This window comes from Sorex araneus, chromosome 1, assembly GCF_027595985.1.
Source record: "Sorex araneus isolate mSorAra2 chromosome 1, mSorAra2.pri, whole genome shotgun sequence".
Classification (NCBI taxonomy): Eukaryota; Metazoa; Chordata; class Mammalia; order Eulipotyphla; family Soricidae; genus Sorex; species Sorex araneus.
In genome coordinates, this window is record NC_073302.1 from 150,635,427 (window position 1) to 150,654,385 (window position 18,959).

At 41.9% G+C, this 18,959-nt stretch overlaps 1 protein-coding gene across 1 annotated transcript in view; it reads left to right on the forward strand.

The window, feature by feature from the left end:
- The window catches only part of FCHO2 (FCH and mu domain containing endocytic adaptor 2), a 92,358-nt gene that overhangs the window by 62,295 nt on the left and 11,104 nt on the right, over positions 1-18,959 (forward strand). Inside the window, exons 17-21 of the mRNA XM_055140384.1 lie at positions 1,157-1,260; positions 4,618-4,747; positions 13,111-13,222; positions 17,034-17,189; positions 17,528-17,660. Coding sequence (XP_054996359.1) covers positions 1,157-1,260; positions 4,618-4,747; positions 13,111-13,222; positions 17,034-17,189; positions 17,528-17,660 — 635 coding nt within the window. The remainder of the gene's footprint in view (positions 1-1,156; positions 1,261-4,617; positions 4,748-13,110; positions 13,223-17,033; positions 17,190-17,527; positions 17,661-18,959) is intronic.

Below are 18,959 nucleotides of genomic sequence, written 5' to 3' on the forward strand. Positions count from 1 at the left end.
CAAAAAGGCTATGTTAGATGATTTGTTTTGTATTGCTTGTTACGGATAGAATATATTGTCCAGGGTCTTGACCATTGATGAGATTACGGGGGTGGGGGGCAGTTTGTGTGTGTTGCTACCAAGCTACTGGGGACCTGGGGGAAGAAGGCCCAGTCCCGATCCAAGCAGGCTTGGAGATCTCAGTCATGGGTTTCCGCATATCTGGGTTTTCCTGCCGGTCCGCTCTCTGGTAAGGTTCATCCTATCTAGGGTGAGGCTCATCCGAGCGTGTGGAGAGTGGCCTTGGGTATGGTGGCGGTTGGGTTCTGGAGGTTTTTGGCTACCGGGGTTCTGTTTGGGGTGGGGAGGGAGACTCAACCGGCCCCCCTCTAAGGTGCCCTGGTGAAGACCTCCTGGCATAGATTTGGGACATTCTGCGGCACTCTATTCTGAGAGCTTTAGTTTATAGTCTCTGGGTCTTGGCCATTGATGAGATTACATGGTGCCAGGGACAGTTTGTGGGTGTGACTTCCAAGCTTCTGGAAAACTGAAGACCTGGCTGGAGGAGGCCCAGTCCCAATCCAAGCAGGCTTGGAGATCTCAGTCACGGGTTCCCACCTACCTCTGTGATATAGGCCCTAACTGCATCTTTTGATCTCTTTTGAGATTTATGGGTCTCTGAAATAAGGCCAATAAATGAGCTTATATAGCTGAGCCGGAGGTGGTTTGTGTGTGTGTGTCTTCCACATACCTAACTTTTGGCCGTTTAATTTCTTGGTAAACTTGGCCCCAAGTTATTGGGGTCCGGCCAAAGGCACAGCAGCAATTTTGGGATATCTGGAAGTCTGAAGGCACCATCAGGCTGCTGATAACTCCCTCTCAGGTACAGGTTGACCTGCTGGCAGTACCATGCCCCCTGGATTTAATTTTTATGTGTGTAAATAAATAAGAATTAAAAATATGATTATGTGTGCCAATTTACTGGAAGTGAATGACTCTTAGGAATATTTTTGTTGGCTCAAAAAGAGCATATTAAATAGATTCTTAGTATTTCATTCAGTATCTATATGTTATTTTCAAAACCTCTGAGAGATGAGCTTTGAATTCTGCTCGATTGTTTTTATGTAAGGATTATTGCATATTAATGACTTTCTTCAACTTTTTTCCCCCCTTCTAGCCCGGCCCACAACTCCTCTTTCTCTAGGTGCCATTGTCCCACCTCCACGGCCTACTTCCAGACCAAAGCTCACTTCAAGCAAACTCATTGGGATTAATGAAATAGTATGTACGCAGGCGTTACTGTTTTTGTTTGATTCTCGAAGGTGCAAGTGATGTTTTTCTGTGTGCCTCTTTACAGTGAAATGCTTGGAAATTACTACTCAGGTCTTAAAGTATAGAAAACCCCCCCCGACACTTCTTTACTCCTTTGTGTTCCCTTAGTGACCGTTTCTGTCACGGCGCAGAAGGAAGGAAAGGGGTCTGGCACAGTATGAAAACATCCCTGGGTCAGAGAGAGTGCAGTGAGCAGGCACTTGCCTTGCACATGGTCGGTCCAGGTGCAATCCCCAAAGCCACACTCCTGGCCCTGCCAGGAGTGATACTTGAGCACAGAGACAGGAGTAAGCCCTGAGCACTGCAGGGTGTGGCCTCCAAACTAAAAAATAATAAAAATACAATTTTCTGTTCATTGTTTTAAGATGTGTCCACTTAATTAAGAAGTGACTTTTTTGTAATTCTGCCTAAAATCAAATATTAAGGAAGACATGGTGGCCTCTTTTTAGACCTTAGAAGTATAGTACCAGGGGGTCCTGGCAAACATCTGTTTCAGCTTTTCTTGTTTTTTTGGCTCTGGCCCATGCATACTCCTGGCCCTGCACTCAGGGCTCAGTCCTGGTGAGCTCGGAGTATCCAGCTTTTGTTACTAACTGCACATCGTACACAGCTGGAAATGTATTACATTGGAATAAGTGAAAAAGCTTGAGCAGCCAGTGCTGAAATGATGACTTCTTTCTTTCACTTCCTGGTCCAGTGAATAGACTTCGTGGAGGTGAATTGGAAGGCCAGGTGTCAGCTGGCAGGTGTCTTGACCCACATTCATACAGAAAACCTCTGCTTGGGGTCTGGAAAGATGGTACAGTGTGTAGGGTGTTTGCCTTGCCAGCAGTTGACCCAGGCTCAATCCTCAGCACCTCATATGGTTCCTGAGGACTCCAAGAGTGACTCCTGAGTGAAGGGCCAGGAGTATGCCTTTCGCACTATTGGGTGTGACCCAAAAACAAAACAAAGACACCTTTTCTAGATAGAACAGTGGGCACTAAGCATTTACCTCATCTGGGTACTTGATATAAATACAATTTCTCTAATAAATTATTGGTGAGGGGCCCAGCAACTGTGAGGAGTTTTTCCTCCCGTTTTTATTGCGGTACCGTGATACACAGCAGTGTTGTGGTGACTTCGTGCATAGTTCCAGCGTGCACCCTCCACTGAGTCCCACTTCCCTCCACCTGTGTCCCCGAGAGCCCTCCATCCACATCATCACTCCCACCACTGGAAGTTCGGTTCTGCAGGTCAGCTTTCCAGTTTGCTTGCCTTCAGCGATTTGTTGCTCCCCTTACTATGTTTTATTTTCCCCCACCCCTCCAGGGACTTTTTTTTCCCCTTTTTTTGGAGGGGGTGGTGCTATGCCTAGCTGTGCTCAGGACTTTACTCCTGACTCTATGCTCAGGAATCACCCTAGGCGGTGCTGGGGGGTTATGTGGTACGTGGAGTGACGGGGATTGAATCCAGGTCAGCCACGTGCAAGCAAGCGCCCTACCCACTGGACTGTCCCTCTGAGCCTTGTGCCTGTGTTCATGGCTCTCAAATAACTAAGACAAGAATAGTGTCATTTTGCTTACTACTTTGGAATATGGGCTGGAGTGATAGCACAGCAGGTAGGGCATCTGCCTTGCATGCGGCCGACCTGGGTTCGATTCCTCCATCCCTCTCAGAGAGCCCAGCAAGCTACTGAGAGTATCCCGCCCACACGGCAGAGCCTGGCAAGTTCCCCGTGGCGTATTCCATATGCCTAAAACAGTAACAGCAAGTCTCACAATGGAGATGTTACTGGTGCCCACTCAAGCAAGCAATGAACAATGGGATCACAGTGCTACTTTGGAATATAGAAAAAAATTTCAGGGCCAGAGAGATATATGGCAGGTAGGGTGTACACAGCTGACCCAGGTTCAATCCCTGGTACCACATATGATCCCCCAAGCCTGCAGAGAACCCAGAGTCAGGTGTGGTCCCAAACCAAGATTTTCAACAGCTGTAGTTTTAAACAGCCTTCTCACCTTTTAATACTGTTTTGGTTTGTTTTTTTGGTTACAATAGCAGTGGTCAGGGCTTAACTACTACTGGCTCTGCGCCTAGGGATCGCTCCTGGCAGCACTTGGGGACCATATGCGGTGCCAGGGATCAAATGCAGGTCAGCCACTGCAAAGCCTTACCCCCTATACCATTGCTTCAGGCCCACCATCTTTTAATACTTTAATATGACTTGACCTATAGTATTTCTAAATCTGAATTACAAGGAACACCTGAAAATAAATTTGGTTTGATATATAAAACTCCTGGACTCCGGGCTGGAGTGATAGCACAGCAGGTGGGGTGTTTGCCTTGCACGCAGCCGACCCGGGTTCAAATCCCAGCATCCCATATAGTCCCCTGAGCGCCGCCAGGGGTGATTCCTGAATGCAAAGCCAGGAGTGACCCCTGTGCATTGCTGGGTGTGACCCAAAAAGAAAAAAATAAAAACCTCCTGGACTCCGTGCCAGGCTGTTTTCACTCGGGGTGCCCCAGAGGGGGGCAGGTGAGAACCCTCCCTGCCCCAAGGGACCCAGCCCCAGCAGCTGACCTCCACTACCCAACCACCGCCACGCTTCAGGCCACTTTCTGGACTGCGACACATTATAGACACTTTCTACCTATTTTCCATAATTACCACACCATATTTGATGGGGTTCTGATAGGCAACAAATCATAGAGAGGTGGGGGGGGGTGGTGTGTGTGAGAGCCCAGCAAGCTACTGAGAGTATCCCGCCCGCACGGGCAGAGCCTGGCAAGCTACCTGTGTTTTATTTGATATGCCAGAAACAGTAACAGTAGGTCTCATTCCCCTGACCCTGAAAGAGCCTCCAACCATTGGGAAAGACGAGTAAGGAGAGGCTGCTAAAATCTCAGGACTGGGAGGAATAGAGACGTTACTGGTGCCCACTTGAGTAAATTGACAAACAACGGGATGACAATGTTACAGTGATATATAAAAATTAAGCTGATATCTGGGGCTGGAGTGATAGCACAGTGGGTAGGGCGTTTGCCTTGCACGTGGTCGACCCGGGTTCGATTCCTCTGCCCCTCACGGACAGCCCGGCAAGCTACAGAGAGTATCTCACCCGCACGGCAGAGCCTGGCAAGCTGGCCGTGGCGTATTCGATATGCCAAGAACAGTAACAATAAGTCTCAGAATGGAGATGTTACTGGTGCCCACTCGAGCTAATCAGTGAGCAGCGGGATGATAGTGACAGTGATATCTGAAAACTTCTAATACTAGGGAAATTTTTTTCCCAGCACTTTGATAAGTTTCTTTCTGTTTTTAAGCCCAGGCCGTTCAGTCCACCTGTGACCACCAATACTAGCCCGCCTCCTACTGCTCCTCTAGCGCGGGCTGAAAGTTCTTCCTCTATCTCGTCTGCTGCTTCATTAAGTGCTGCCAATACTCCAACAGTAGGTAAGTGAATGTCACTGATGAACTCATCATTCAAAGCTTGAATGGGCTGTTTGGGACGTTTTCAAATGAAATAGTCAACAGTTGAACACCAGTGTTGGTATTTTGGAGATGCATTATCATGCTAGCTATGTTCTCCCTTTGCTTTTCACATTTGGTGTTACTTAAATAGGAGGATTTTAACAACAGCTAGCTCTGTTATGAATGCATGTAATTTGGGTCTCTTAGCTAAAACTGCTGTCTTCCAGCAGATCTCCAGAATAATGACTGTGAAGGAAAGGAGGAGGGGTTCTCATTTTATATTCCCTAGACCTTTTAGAAAACATCAGGTTGTTCCGGCATGGAGTTGTTCCACACATGCAGATCTCCAAGCAAGGTGATGTTGTAGACATTATGGGAATTGGCCCTTCAAACATTCCCTTGGCAGGACCGGTGTTACTGGTCTACAGTGTTACCAGCGTTCTCTTGGCATTGTCATAAACAGGCAAGTCAAGGGCAAGATTCTTGCCATGAGAACTAATCTTCATATCGAGCCTTTGAAGCACTCTTAGAGACGAGGTAGCACCACATACGATCCTCTGAGTACTGCCAGGAGTAAGCCCCGAGCACCACTGTGTGGTCCCTGAACACCAAAAACCAAAATAGATTGTATACCGTTGGGCTGTGGCGCTAGCTCGAGTGGTAGAACCCAGGCCCAGTGTCGCAGAGCCCTGAGTTTGGTCCCTCTCACTGCCTGCTTCCTGTGAGCAGTGCTTGGTGTATCCCGGGGGCAGGGGGCAGGAATAGTGGGGAGCATTGCTGCAAGTAGGCCACACAACACCACCAGGCGCCATTTGGAATGGCCCTTATTAAAAACAAAGAAATGTAGTCCGGGAACTATTGTAGGAGTGAAGGCATTTGCCATGCCTTTGGCTAATGTTCGTTTGATTCTTGGCACCAATATAGTCTCCTGAGCACAAAGTCAGAACTCTTGAGCACTGATGGATGTAGCCCAACACCCCCATCCACCAAAAAACCGTATTTTTGAGCCTCTCCGGCTGGAAACCCATAAAGATTCCTCCGAAGTCTTTGTATATATAAGCCCCATATATTATCACCTGAGCACTACCAAGAGTGATACCCGGTCCAGAGTCAGAAATAAGCTCTGAGTGCCACCATGTATGGCCCAAATCCCCACCCCCCATAAAGAATGCACCATGTTTATAAACTTAATGTAAATATTTAAGGCAAAATATAATGCCATTCTCCATATTCCAGAGAAAACTCGTACTTTCAAAACCTTTGAATCGGGCCAGAGCAGGTAGGGCGTTTGCTTTGCACTCAGCTGACCTGAGTTCAATCCCCGGCATTCCATATGGTCTCCCTGGACCGCCAGGATTAAGTCCTCAGTGCAGAGCCAGGAGTAACCCCTGAGCATCGCTGGGTGTGACCCCCAAGTACAGACAAACAGGTGAACAAAAAAACCCTTTGAATCAGTAGAAGGGATTTTGTGTTTATAATGATTTTTTTTCCCTATGGGATTTAAAAGATGATATTGGGGATAGCTATGTATCTCTCCTCGCCAGATAAATCCACTATTTTATTCCATCTAGATTTTCTGCCATCACCTTTATCTAATTCTTCTCATGAATTTCATTACCTTTCTAAACAGAGCACAGCAGAGCACAAAGCACTGTAACAAGATAGTTATGGTTTGTTTTGTTTGGGGGCTACACCCAGTGATGTTCAGGGGTTTCTCCTGGCTCACTGCTCAGGAACCATTCCCAGCAATGCTCAGGGCACCATACAGGATGCTGGGGACCGAACCAGGCTGGCTGTGTGCAAGGCAAATGCCCTACCTACTGTGCATAGTAGCAGTGTTCTGAAGTGATGACTTCTCATCAAAATAGTAACTGCCCCTCTTGTCACTGCTTTTAAGTAGCAGCTGGTTTTACCTTGTTAATATAAATCACTGATTTGCAGTGAGCATGATTAATGGTGCTTAGATTGCAGCCCCTGGGCTTGGAACATGTATGCGCAGCAGCTGGAAGCTTCCTAGAAAGGCAGCCCCTTTAGGTCTCTCATTCTGGGTAACTCAGGGAAGGGACCACCAAGTAAAATGTGGTTGGAGGTCATGTGGGGGAAGGGTGAGGCGGGTGGAATACAGACTAGAGACTGAACACAATGGCCACTCGACACCTCTATTGCAAACCACAACACCTAATCAGAGAGAGAAAACAAAAGGGAATTCCCTGCCATAGTGGCAGGGTGGGGTGGGGGGAGACGGGTCTGGGGAGGGGGGGAGGGATGTTGGGTTTACGGGTGGTGGAGAATGGGCACTGGTGAAGGGATGGGTTATTGAACTTTGTATGGGGGAAGCATGTGCACAAAGATGTATGGATCTGTAACTGTACCCTTACGATGACTCTCTAATTAAAAATAAACTAATAAAAATAAATAAATAAATAAATAAATAAAAGAAAGGCAGCCCCTTTAAATGAGAGAACCTCTGGGAGGGGAGCAAGCAGTTGCCGAACAGCCCCACCAGGTGTTCTGATGCATGCCGAATTTGAGTATTGAATGTTCAATAATATATAAATGAATTTATGAACGTCCAGTGCAGTTGTCTGTTAGTAGACATATAGCATATAGGCATAGTTGGTAGGCATATGTAGGCTGAAGTGAGATTTAAAAAATGATATGATTTCTAAATATTCAAACGTGTCATCTCATTGTATTACCTTTGTTAACATAGCATTTCCCCATTTTTAAACTGTAAGCAGTGTATCTGCTTGACATTTTTATTTGCTATTTCTTTATATATATATAAAAAGAAATATATATATAAAGAAATATATAAATATATATATATATATATATATATGCTTGTTCCCACAGAATATTGTACATAAATGATGTAGGTGGAGGGGCAGGGGAAAGAGCTCAGTGGGCTGAGTACATACTTTGCACGTGTGGAGGCTGGATTTGAGTTTCAGCCCCTTGTGGCTCCCCAAGTACTGCTGGGAGTCACCCCAAAGTGACTAGTCAGGAGTAGGACCTGAGACTGCTGGACAAGGCCTCAGAACACAAAATCCAAAATACCCAGTGTAGATGAACCTTGTTAGAAATTAGACAGGTGGTTTTGGTAACCAACGCTTGTTAGTAAGTTTAGTTATTTTTCATTCTCTCTAGATTGCTAAGAAGGTTTTCTGTTTTTGTGATGGAGACTTCAGTCTTGATTGAATTTAAAAAATGCTTGTCCTTAATTTAAGCCAGTGCTGATAGTAGAACCAAAAGTAGGTGATGTTGATAAATGCAGGAAATGAGTTGAGTGTATATAGAGGTTCTTTTTTTATGACCTTGGTTCTTTAGATATCCCTTTAAAATTCTTTAATTTTATTTGGTTGTGGCCCACACCTAGTGGTACTCAAGGCCTGCTGCTGGCTCTGGACTCGGATAACCCCTGGTGTTGCTCTGGGACCCATGTGAGATGCCAGGGACTGAACTCGAGTCTGATGCGTGAAGGCAAGCATCTTACTTTATAGATTCCCAAAAGGTTTTCAGTTTTTAAATTAGTCTTAAATTTTTATTTTAGACACTGACATTTAAAATAACGCTGTTAATGGTAGAATTTTATGCATAAAACATTCTAGCACCACATAGTGTACCAGAATATCCATTACTTTCCACCATTGTCCCTCTGCCCCATCCCCAAAACCCTCCCCCACCCCCATCCCTTTATCCCACACCTCACCTTTCTTTTGGTGGTAAGCTTCCTACTGAAGATCAGTTCTGTTTCTGTTGCCTTTGGGCATTTGTTATTTTCTTACACTATGTTTCTCTATATACCACTTACAGAGATCATTTTTGAATCTGTCCCTCTCCTTCTAACTTTATTCGGCATGATACTCTCCAGATCCATGCATGTAGCAGCAAATTGCATGACTTTGTCTTGTAGCTGAATAGTATTCTATTGTGTGTATGTGCCATAGTTTCTTTATTCAGCCATGTGGTCTTAAACACTTGGTTGTTTCCAGATTTTGGCTATTGTGAACAGTGCTACAGTGAACATAGGATTGCAAATAATTTTTTTTTCTAAGAGTTTTTGGGTCTTAGGGATTGATGCCAAAAAGTGGAATTGCTGGGTCAGATGGAAGTTTAATTTCTAGTTTTTTGAGCTTCTGTGTTGCTTTGTTTTTGGGTCACCCCTAGCTGTGTTCAGGGCTTACTCCAGGATCTGCACTCAGGGGCCACTCCTAGCAAAACTTGGGGACCATATGGAGTGCCAGGTGTTGAACCTGGGTCAGCCATGCCTTCCCAGCACCTGCTATACTGTCTCTTTAGCCCCAGCCAGTTGACGTTCCTACCAGCACTGAATGAGGGTCTCTTTTTTCCCTAAAATTTCATTTTATGGGCTGGAAGATGTAGTTAAACTATGGAGAACATGCTTTCCTTGCTTATCGCTGGGTTCAGTACTCCCTACTTCAAAAAAAGAAAAGATCCTCTTTATTAGGATGCTTATTCAGCTCTCCTTTTAGATTTAAATTTTTGGTTCTTGTTCTTGTATCTTGAAAAACATCTCCTTTCCTGCAACATTTTGTTTTATTTAAATATGACAGACAATAATTTGATTGGGACACTCTGAAATTGTAAAGCACTGTGAGACATCACAAGGTATTATACCAAAAGCAAATGTATTTGTTGACTAATGATCTTAAAGTGTATCTAAAATTCTTCCATCTAATTTTTCTTTTTTCAGCAGTGTATGGTTTGTCAGAAACCAAGAATAACGCTAAGGCTTAACTTTCTCAGTTTTGTACTAATCATGTGCAGTTCCTAGATGAGATCCATCGATATCAAATCCCCAGTTACGAAAACAATCATTCTTTTTGCGTCTTCTGTCATCTCCCTTCTCTTCTTTCTTCAGCATTAAGAATTATCAATCGAGGGGCAGGAGGGATAGCACAACAGTCAGGGCATTTGCCTTGCACACGGCCGACCCAGGTTTGATTCCCAGCATCCCATATGGTCCCCCAAGCATGGCCAGGAGTAATTCCTGAGTGCATGATCCAGGAGTAACTCCTGTGCATGGCCGGGTGTGACCCAAAAAGAAAAAAAAAAAAAAGAATTATCAATCGATCTTAATTTCAAGGCTGTTGAACCAGATTATTAGAAAAGAAGCTGAAAGTTAACCAGCTGAACAAATATTATAATACCAAAACTATCAGCGGAGAGCTGGTGTATGAGAACCCACATTTTGTGAGTTTAAAGTTCTGGGTTCAGAGATAGGAAATAGTTAAAAGCCTCATTTTCTTTTCTTTTTTTTAAAAAAAATTGTTTAATTTGGGACCACACTGTTGTTGCTTCAGGGTTACTCCTGGCTCTGCACTCAGGAATTACTCCTGGAGGTTCTCCAGGGACCTAGTAGGGTACCAGGAATTATACCAAGATTAGCCATCTGCAGGGTAAGAGCTCTACCCACTGCATTAACTGCTCTGGCCCATACTCACTGTATTTTTTTTTTTTCTTTTTGGGTCATACCTGGCGATATACATCCTGGCTCTGCACTCAGGAATTACTCCTGGCAATGCTCAGGGACCATATGGGATGCTGGGATTCGAACCCAGGTTGGCCGCATGCAAGGCAAACGCCTGACCCGCTGTGCTCCAGCCCCAATACTCATTGTATTTTTAAAAATGGGCATAAGAATTTTATAGAGAAACCATTTCAAGAATTCCACTTGAGGGGGCTGGAGTGATAGCAGAGCGGGTAGGGCGTTTGCCTTGCACGAGGCCGACCTGGGTTCGATTCCCAGCATCCCATATGGTCCCCTGAGCACGGCCAGGGGTAATTCCTGAGTGTAGAGCCAGGAGTGACCCCTGAGTGTCGCTGGGTGTGACCCAAAAAGCAAAAAAAAAAAAAAAAAAAAAAAAAGCCACTTGAGATGTCTAAATTATGTAGTTGGAAAGAATAACTTATTTTTAATGCAAAAGCTATAACAAACATTGTTCCCTGTTTTGTATAGTTTGTTCAGCGGGAAAGATTCATTTTATATTTAATAGCTTATAGTTTAAAAACGAAAAGATTATAGCTTTCAGAATTTCTTTGAAAATCACGAATCGCAACACTCCAGAATGACCCTCTAGACCAATATACTGAAAATGGATTTAACTACCTTAGATTTACAATGAAATTTTCCCAGTGCACAAACATATATTTAAACACATTTTGTAAAATGCATACATACTTTTGTAATCAATGAATTTACTACTTGGCTTTTTTCACGTAACATTTTCTTATGCACATCCCTAGAAGTCCTGCTTCTTGTTCAGATCTTTATCTTTCACTTCATCATCTCACACCCAGATAATACAAAGGTTAAGGTTCTTGCCTTGGACGTGGCTGAGTTCAGATACCACATACAGTCCCTGGCACCATCTGGAATGATTCGTGAGCACAGAGGCAGGAGTAAGCCCTTAAGAACTGTTGTGTGTGGCCCAAAATGAAACGACCCCATCTTTCACCTAATTCAGTCTTGACTCACAACAGTCATATTTCTCTTCAATCCAAGACCCCGTCTGTGTTCATAGTGCTCTTAATAAATTAAAAACCCGGTCATATTTCTGTTGTACATTTTTAGTGTTTTTCAGAGCTAGAAAACCTCATTCCCTGAGATTTTTTTCCAGTCTCATCTCATGTTCTTTATTATTCTGGCCCATCTTTTATCCATAAAGTGTGCTCCTGCTTTGCAGAACTACTTGTGGTTCAAAAATTCACATTTTTTTCACACATCAGGAGCCGTGTGTCTAGCCCATATTAGTGGTTAGTAGTGACTGTTGTGCTTTTGTGAATAAAGTTTCATATCTGAGTTTCAATTTCAATATGCGACTTCGAGGTTGTTCTGCTTGGGGATGGGGATGGGGATTTTCTTCTCCACTGTCTAGAAGTGGCCGCTTTTATTTCCTTGTATTTTTTGTTACTGATTTCTTTGAAGAACTTCTAAATCTAAATTAATCTTTTGATTTTGAAAAAAGATCTTTTTTGCCTTTAAAGTCAACAGACTATCTTTTATTGTTTGGCTCAGTTTTATTGTTTGATTCAGTTGAGTCCAGAACGGGGATCCTGATGTTTATCAGAATTTATTAAAATCTAGGTATTTCAAAAGTAACTCTTTATTTTTTTTCTCTTGGGGAACCATTTGAAATAAAAGATTTTGGCGGTGGACTGGGAGATAATATGGTAGAGGCCATAGGATGCAAACAACCAGTTTTATTTCCCAGCGCCACTCCCCAAGCATTGCTCGGTGCAGCCCTAGAGACTCCCAGTGTCCTCACCACATCCAGCTTTTGGATTCAGCTGCTGGCTTGGTTGGCTGAGAATTGCTGGGTCCCCACCTGCCTCCTGCCACTCTTCCTCCTGACCACTGCCTCGGATGCCTCCTACCAGATTCTTAAGGGCTGTAAATTCTCTGTAACATTTCCAGAACACTCAGATTCGTGGGTATCTGTTAACACCACTTATTACGTTTTCTTTAAATAGGAATGAATAGTCGTGATTATTCTATTGGCATATTTGTATAAAATTGTATCATATTTATTTACCTGAAGGACACTGCATTTCAACCAGTAGCAAGATTTTTAAGGCATAAATAGAAAGACTACATTGTGAAGAAAAACAAAAAGCAGTGTATTATTTGAGTTTTTTTTTTACTATGAAGTAAACTAGATATTTTAAGTTAAAATTTAAACGTGTGCATAGATTAAATTTGTTGACGTTTTATTATGCTTATGAAATGCTAATCTTTATCGGACTTGACTCCAAAGGTATCTTGTCTGAGTGACTTTATGTCAGGAGTATTTCATCATCATTAGGCATGTTTATTGGGGTGAGGGTAATGTGGGGGTATAATTATAAGCATTTCACAGAGGTCAAACAATAATAGTATGTGAAACTTGATAGTAGCCGAATTTACTATCTGACTAGAAAGAGCCTAAAGAACAAACAGCATGTTAATAAGGTAACCTACAGTGTGTGATTGGTGGAACTTGAATGAATTGAGTATCTGGATGGGTTTGAAATTGTATCTTAGTAAGTCCACTCTTCAGGTAAAGGACTTTTTTCTTCTGATGTTCCTTAACCCAGTTTTTCTGTGTCATTCTGTTGAAAAAGAAAAGACAGCCTGAAATGTTTCCTAATTTCCTATGTTCTTTGTGTTATGTTCCTATTTGTTTTATGCAGTATTTATTAACTTTCATATTTATACTTGCATATTTATCTTTGAAACCAGTAATCCCAGTAATTGTCTTTTTTTTTTTAACTAACACCAGTCTTGGTAGCTAATAAAGATCTTCCTGTAGCATTTAACCAGTGGATTGTATGTGTTCTAGGTGTATCACGAGGTCCCAGCCCTGTTAGCCTTGGAAATCAAGACACCTTACCTGTGGCCGTTGCCCTCACAGAGTCCGTCAACGCCTACTTTAAAGGAGCAGATCCCACCAAGTTAGTTCTTTAAAGAAATGTGGTAGGGAGGGGGGTGAATCTGATGGTGAATTTTAAGTTTATTTTAATTTTTGTATAGGTTAGGGTTTGTTATTTTGTTTGCTTTTATTCTGCTATCAATATAGCAGAATATATATAAACATATATAAACAATATAAACACATATATAAATCTATATCATAATTGCAGGCTGGGGGCCGGAGCGATAGCTCAGCAGGTTGGGCGTTCGCCTTGCATGCGGCAGACCTGGGTTCAATCCCCAGCATCCCATATGGTCCCCCAACACCGCCAGGAGTAATTCCTGAGTGCAGAGCCAGGAGTAACCCCTGAGCATCACCAAGTGTGACCCAAAAAGCAAAAAACAAGCAAACAAACAAACATAATTGCAGGCTAGAGTGATAGCACAGCAGATAGGGCATTTGACTTGCACACAGCCGACCCGGGTTCGATTCCTCCACCCCTCTCGGACAGCCCGGCAAGCTTCCAATTGTGTCTCACCTGCATGCAGAGCCTGGCAAGCTACCCGTGATGTATTTGATATGCCAAAAATAGTAACAACAAGTCTCGAAATGGAGACGTTACTCGTACCCACTTGAGCAAATCGATGAACAAAGGGATGACAGTGATAGTGACAGTGATCAATATAGTTATTTAGATTTTAAATAAAACCTATATTCAGCAGTCTTGGTACTTTATCCTGAGCTTATTTACATCTTTTGCCCAGACATCACAAGTGTGACATATCTGTTGTACAACATTTTATAGAGTAGGACCTAGATCTAGCAGCTGACCTAAATTGGGATGGAACTTTTAATTTGGATTTAGTGTTTTTCTTTGGTGAAAGTAAAACATTTGCAAGAGAGTCCCAGAATGTTCGCTTAATTTATTTTAATAGTGCAATAGGGCTTAATTATGATTTTAGTATATAGTGTTAATTCGTCGCAAGCTCCACAAAAGGAATAACAAATTTTTACAAACTTAAAAGCGAGAACACAGGGCTGGAGAGATAGTACAGCGGGTAAGGCACTTTTCTTGCATGTGGGTCGACTTGGGTTTGATCCCCAGCATCCCATGTGGGCCCCTCAGCATTTCAGGAGTGATCTCTGATGCAGAGCCAGGAGTTACCCCTGAAAATCACCAGGTGTGTTCCAAAAACCAAAAAGGGAAAAAAGAGCAAGAACATAGATTTATTATGTTACTATATCCACTGATCAGTTAGGAATGTGGGTTAGCTAGATTATGTCAATCTGAAATTGTGTTAGCTTGGACTGGAGTAGCACATGATGTATGTTGCTATATGGAACTATAGCAGGATTGGATTTACTTCTTCCTTTAAAATATTTGAACTAATAACCACCCCTATGTTTCATGCAAAATGTTACTTAATCATATATACATTCCATTGAACATTCATCCATCAAATATTTGAATGTGCGTAACAGTCTGGCATAAGCTTGCATTATTCTAAGAAATCAATTTTTTTTAATGATAATGCAAACTTGAGAGTTTTGTTTTGTTTAATAAAATATCTTTATCACTATTGGGCAATGTTCAGGGGTTACTCCTGGCTCTGCTATCAGGAATCACTCCTGGTGGGGCTCAGGGGACCATCTGGAGTGCCAGGGATTGAACACGGTTGCAAGTGCCTACTTGCTGTAGTAGCTCTCTGGCCCAGTTGGAAGAAATCTTTAAGCAGGTATTTGAGAGATGATTAGAAGCAAGCCATGCCTGTAGCTGAGGTAAGAGCATTCGCTCAAGTCTAAGGGACTGAGGTCAAAGGCTTAGTGGCAGTGGCAGATTGAAGCAATAGCAAGGATCACTGCATAGGATGAGCAAAGAGAAGAGTATCAGAGACAGGAACCAGACCTGATTGGACGTTACAGACTACAGGAGTATGGATTTCATTGAGAGTGAGATGCAAAGACTTGAGCAGCAAAATGATGCTCAGAATATTTCTGAAGGAGTATTTGCTTGCTCTATAGAAGATAAACTGGAAGGATTCACAACAGATGCAGGGTGATTGGTGAACTTCCAGTAAGTCCAAGTGACAGTGGCTTATAGGGCATTTGTAGAGAAGATACTAAGAAGAAGATTCTGAATGTATTTTGAAAACAGTTGTCAGGATTTGCTGAGCTAATCTTGGGGATTACCAAGTTTGAAGTTACTATTAAGATTACTTAGTGGAAATACTGAATTGGTAGTTGAATTCATGATTCTGTAGGTCAGGGCTAGATTCTGGAGGACCAGGCTAGAGAGGAAATATTTACTAAATTTAAAACATTACTGTGTTTAGTATTCAAAGCCAGGGGCTTAAAAAAAGGAAAGAGATGTGATGAGAACTAAGTCCTGGCCTGTTTAGAAGAATAGGAGGAGACAATCCAGCAAAGGGGTGTGAGATTGCCCCCAGTAGGAGAGATAAGAGAACCAGTACGGAGTGTCCCCAAATACCAGTGAGTATACTGTTTCATGAAGGCAAATATGATGCAATAGTTGATGCTGCTGACAGGTTCAGGAAAATGGACCGTTGGGTTTAGGAGGTGGCTCAGAGGGCTGGAGTACATGCCTTGCACCTGGGAAGACAAGTTCCCATCCCCAGCACCTCCAGATGTGGCCCCCAAATAAACAGAAACTGACATCAACAATATTGAAGGTTATTGGATCCTCACAACAGCAATTCCAGCTAAGTGGTGAAAACAATCCTGCTTGAATTTTGAACATTAAGTTGTGGAAGTGGTGTAAATACAAACCCATGCATTGAAAGAAAGTAAGTGTAGACAGTTCTTTCAAGATTTTTGCTTCAATTGGAAGAGATGAAAAGGTAGTGGGAGAGATAGTAGAATCAGAGGAGGATTTTATTTCAGTGTGTATGCTGATGGGAATGTCTATGATTCATATTCAGAACAAAATATTGACTGTATGCAGAAGAGGTTACCTGCATGAGTAAAATCCTTTAGTGTGTGAAAAATGAGATTTCGTGCAGAGTGCAGGATTGTTTGTAGCACATAGATCTGTTGAAACAGGAGGGAGGGCAAAAGGCAGAGTTAGCTCAGGTATTTGGTAGTGAGACTCTGACAGGGTTCTGCTCTGATTTTATTTCCTCGGTAAAATTTAAAGTCATTGACTCCAAGTAGGAGGGACTATCTCATGATAGGGAGGAAATAAGGTTAAAAATATAGAGAGTATTAAAAATTTCCTCTATAAAAATATAGAGGAAATTTTTAGGGAACCCCAAAAGGGCTTGAGAATTTCTATATGACTATTGGCTTTTTCCTGGTTTCATCTAAGGAGAGTTGAACATACTTGAAAAGCTAAATTTAACCATCATTATTTGGCCAGATAGTCACAGTAAGAAAGAGAAACAAGGAAGGGATGCTTAGGAGTATGTATCAGGAAATTCCAGGGGTACGAGGGTATGAAGGGATGAGGGAAGATAGTGGATAAGCTCTAGAAACAGTGGAGCATGGACGTTTTGATGAAGATGGAGATAGTGGAGGTGTGTTAAGAAAGAAGGGGCTGAGATTGAAAGTGGCTGTAAGATGAACAGGAAGTTTGAAATTGAGATTATAAATGGACATTCAGGATAGCAAGGGGTGAGTTCAGCAAATGACTTGTTTCCTGCATTTGTGTTGACATTTAATTTTAGACAAAAAGGATGAGTTACCATTTTGCATGGATTCTTTTTTTTTTTGTAGTTAGATCGAAAGTGTACATAATATGAAAAATAAAGTTCTTTGTAAACCAAATGTGCTTTAATTGGGAATTCAGTCACCTTATGTAAACCATCTAAAATGTTCATAATCTCCAATTTCAGGTGTATTGTGAAGATCACTGGTGATATGACAATATCATTTCCAAGTGGAATTATTAAAGTTTTTACTAGCAATCCATCACCAGCTGTCCTATGCTTCCGAGTGAAAAATATCAGCAGATTAGAGCAAATTCTTCCAAATGCACAACTTGTGTTCAGGTTTGTGTCCTTTTGTCTTGGAGATTAAATTTCTAAAGAATTTTTTCCCTTTTCTTTGAAGCAACAATAATTCAGTTTGAGGACATCAAAATTATTGTGACTAAACAGATTTCTGTTTTTGTTTTATAATTTGCTTGTAGTTTTATAATATGCTTGTAGCTACTGTTAAATTCTCCTCTAATATCCCCTCCTTGTCATTATCTTCTGCTGTGTTCCTTTCTTTATTCCCTAAATTTAATTTTTTTCCATCCTATTTTTTGATTCATTTTGTCTAGTCTTTCCCCAGTTACTGCAGAAAAGCACAGTCAGATCACAATAACTATTTCTTGTGTATGCAGCGACCCTTCCCAGTGTGATGCTAACACGAGAGACTATTGGATGAACATGCAAGCTGTGACGGTCTACCTCAAGAAGCTCTCAGAGCAGAATCCAGCTGCTTCGTACTATAACGTCGATGTACTCAAATATCAGGTCAGTGTCATGTCATTGTAGAAATCCAAAATCAACATAGTCACAAGTAGAATTCTGAAAATGAGGAGAGGAATTCCATGGCATGGATATTGTCATTCTACAATACTAGAATTTTGTTTTGTTTGTTTTTGGTTTGTTTTATTTTGGTCCACATGCAACTGGCTCTGTGCTCAAGAATCACCTCTGGCAGTGCCCAGGAGACCATATGGGGTACATGGGATCGAACCCAGGTCAGCAGTAGGCAAGGCAAATGCCCTACCCATGTACAGTTGCTTTGACCCACTAAATTTTTTTGTTTTGCTTTTGGAAATGATGGCAATATCATTTCCAATTCCACTTAGAAATGATACCCTCATATCGCCAGTGATCTTCACAACATACCTGAAATTGGAGTTGATGAAACTTTTAGATGGTTTACATAAAGTGATTGAACCTCCAGTTAAAGCATGTTTGATTTACAAAGAACCTAATGCTCAGGGGTGAACTCCTGGCTCTGCGCTCAGGGAATCACTCCTGGCAGTGCATGGGGAACCATATGGGATGACAGAGATTAAACCCAGACCGGCTGCATGCAAGGCAAACGCTCTACCCATTGTACTATCACTGTGGCCCACTAAAATTTTTTTTAAAGAAAAGATTTAAATTATATCGTGGAGCAATGTTTTTGTTTGAGTGGAAAAACTTAATGTGAGGCAACAGATTTCAGGCTGTTGAGCACTAACACAATTGGTGGAGCAGTTTATTTATAAATAAGCTGAGAATAAATGGAAAATTGTTTATATTGTAATAGAGCATTTCTAGGCAATAGAAGTGATGGATTTTTTTCAATAAATATTTTGGGACAGTAAGCTAAAGATTTGGGGGGAAATGAGGTTGATTTCAGGATCTTAGCCAAAATAAAATCCACATATGCCAAACTTATAACAGAAGAGAAACCAGACAGTAAAAGAAATAGGTGAATATATGAGTTTCTCTATGTATATGTATATTGCCATTTTCATCATGAAGTGTGGAAGATCTTTCTAAGTTTGATGTAAAGCCTAGAAGCCATGCAGGGTGATGAGTTTTTTGTGCAGGATGACACAAAAATAAATGTGTCTCTGTATAACAGAATTTGTGAAGACAAATTTTCAAACAGCACTGAGAATAAATCTGAAAGAAAAATATTTATGTATACGCCAAAGGCTTCCTCAAAAGAACCTTTGTAAATCAGTAAGTAAAAGACTCAGTTGAGAACTTACAGTAAAGTTTCTATGTCGTTCATAATCAGAACAAATAACATTAAGAGTATGAGTAATG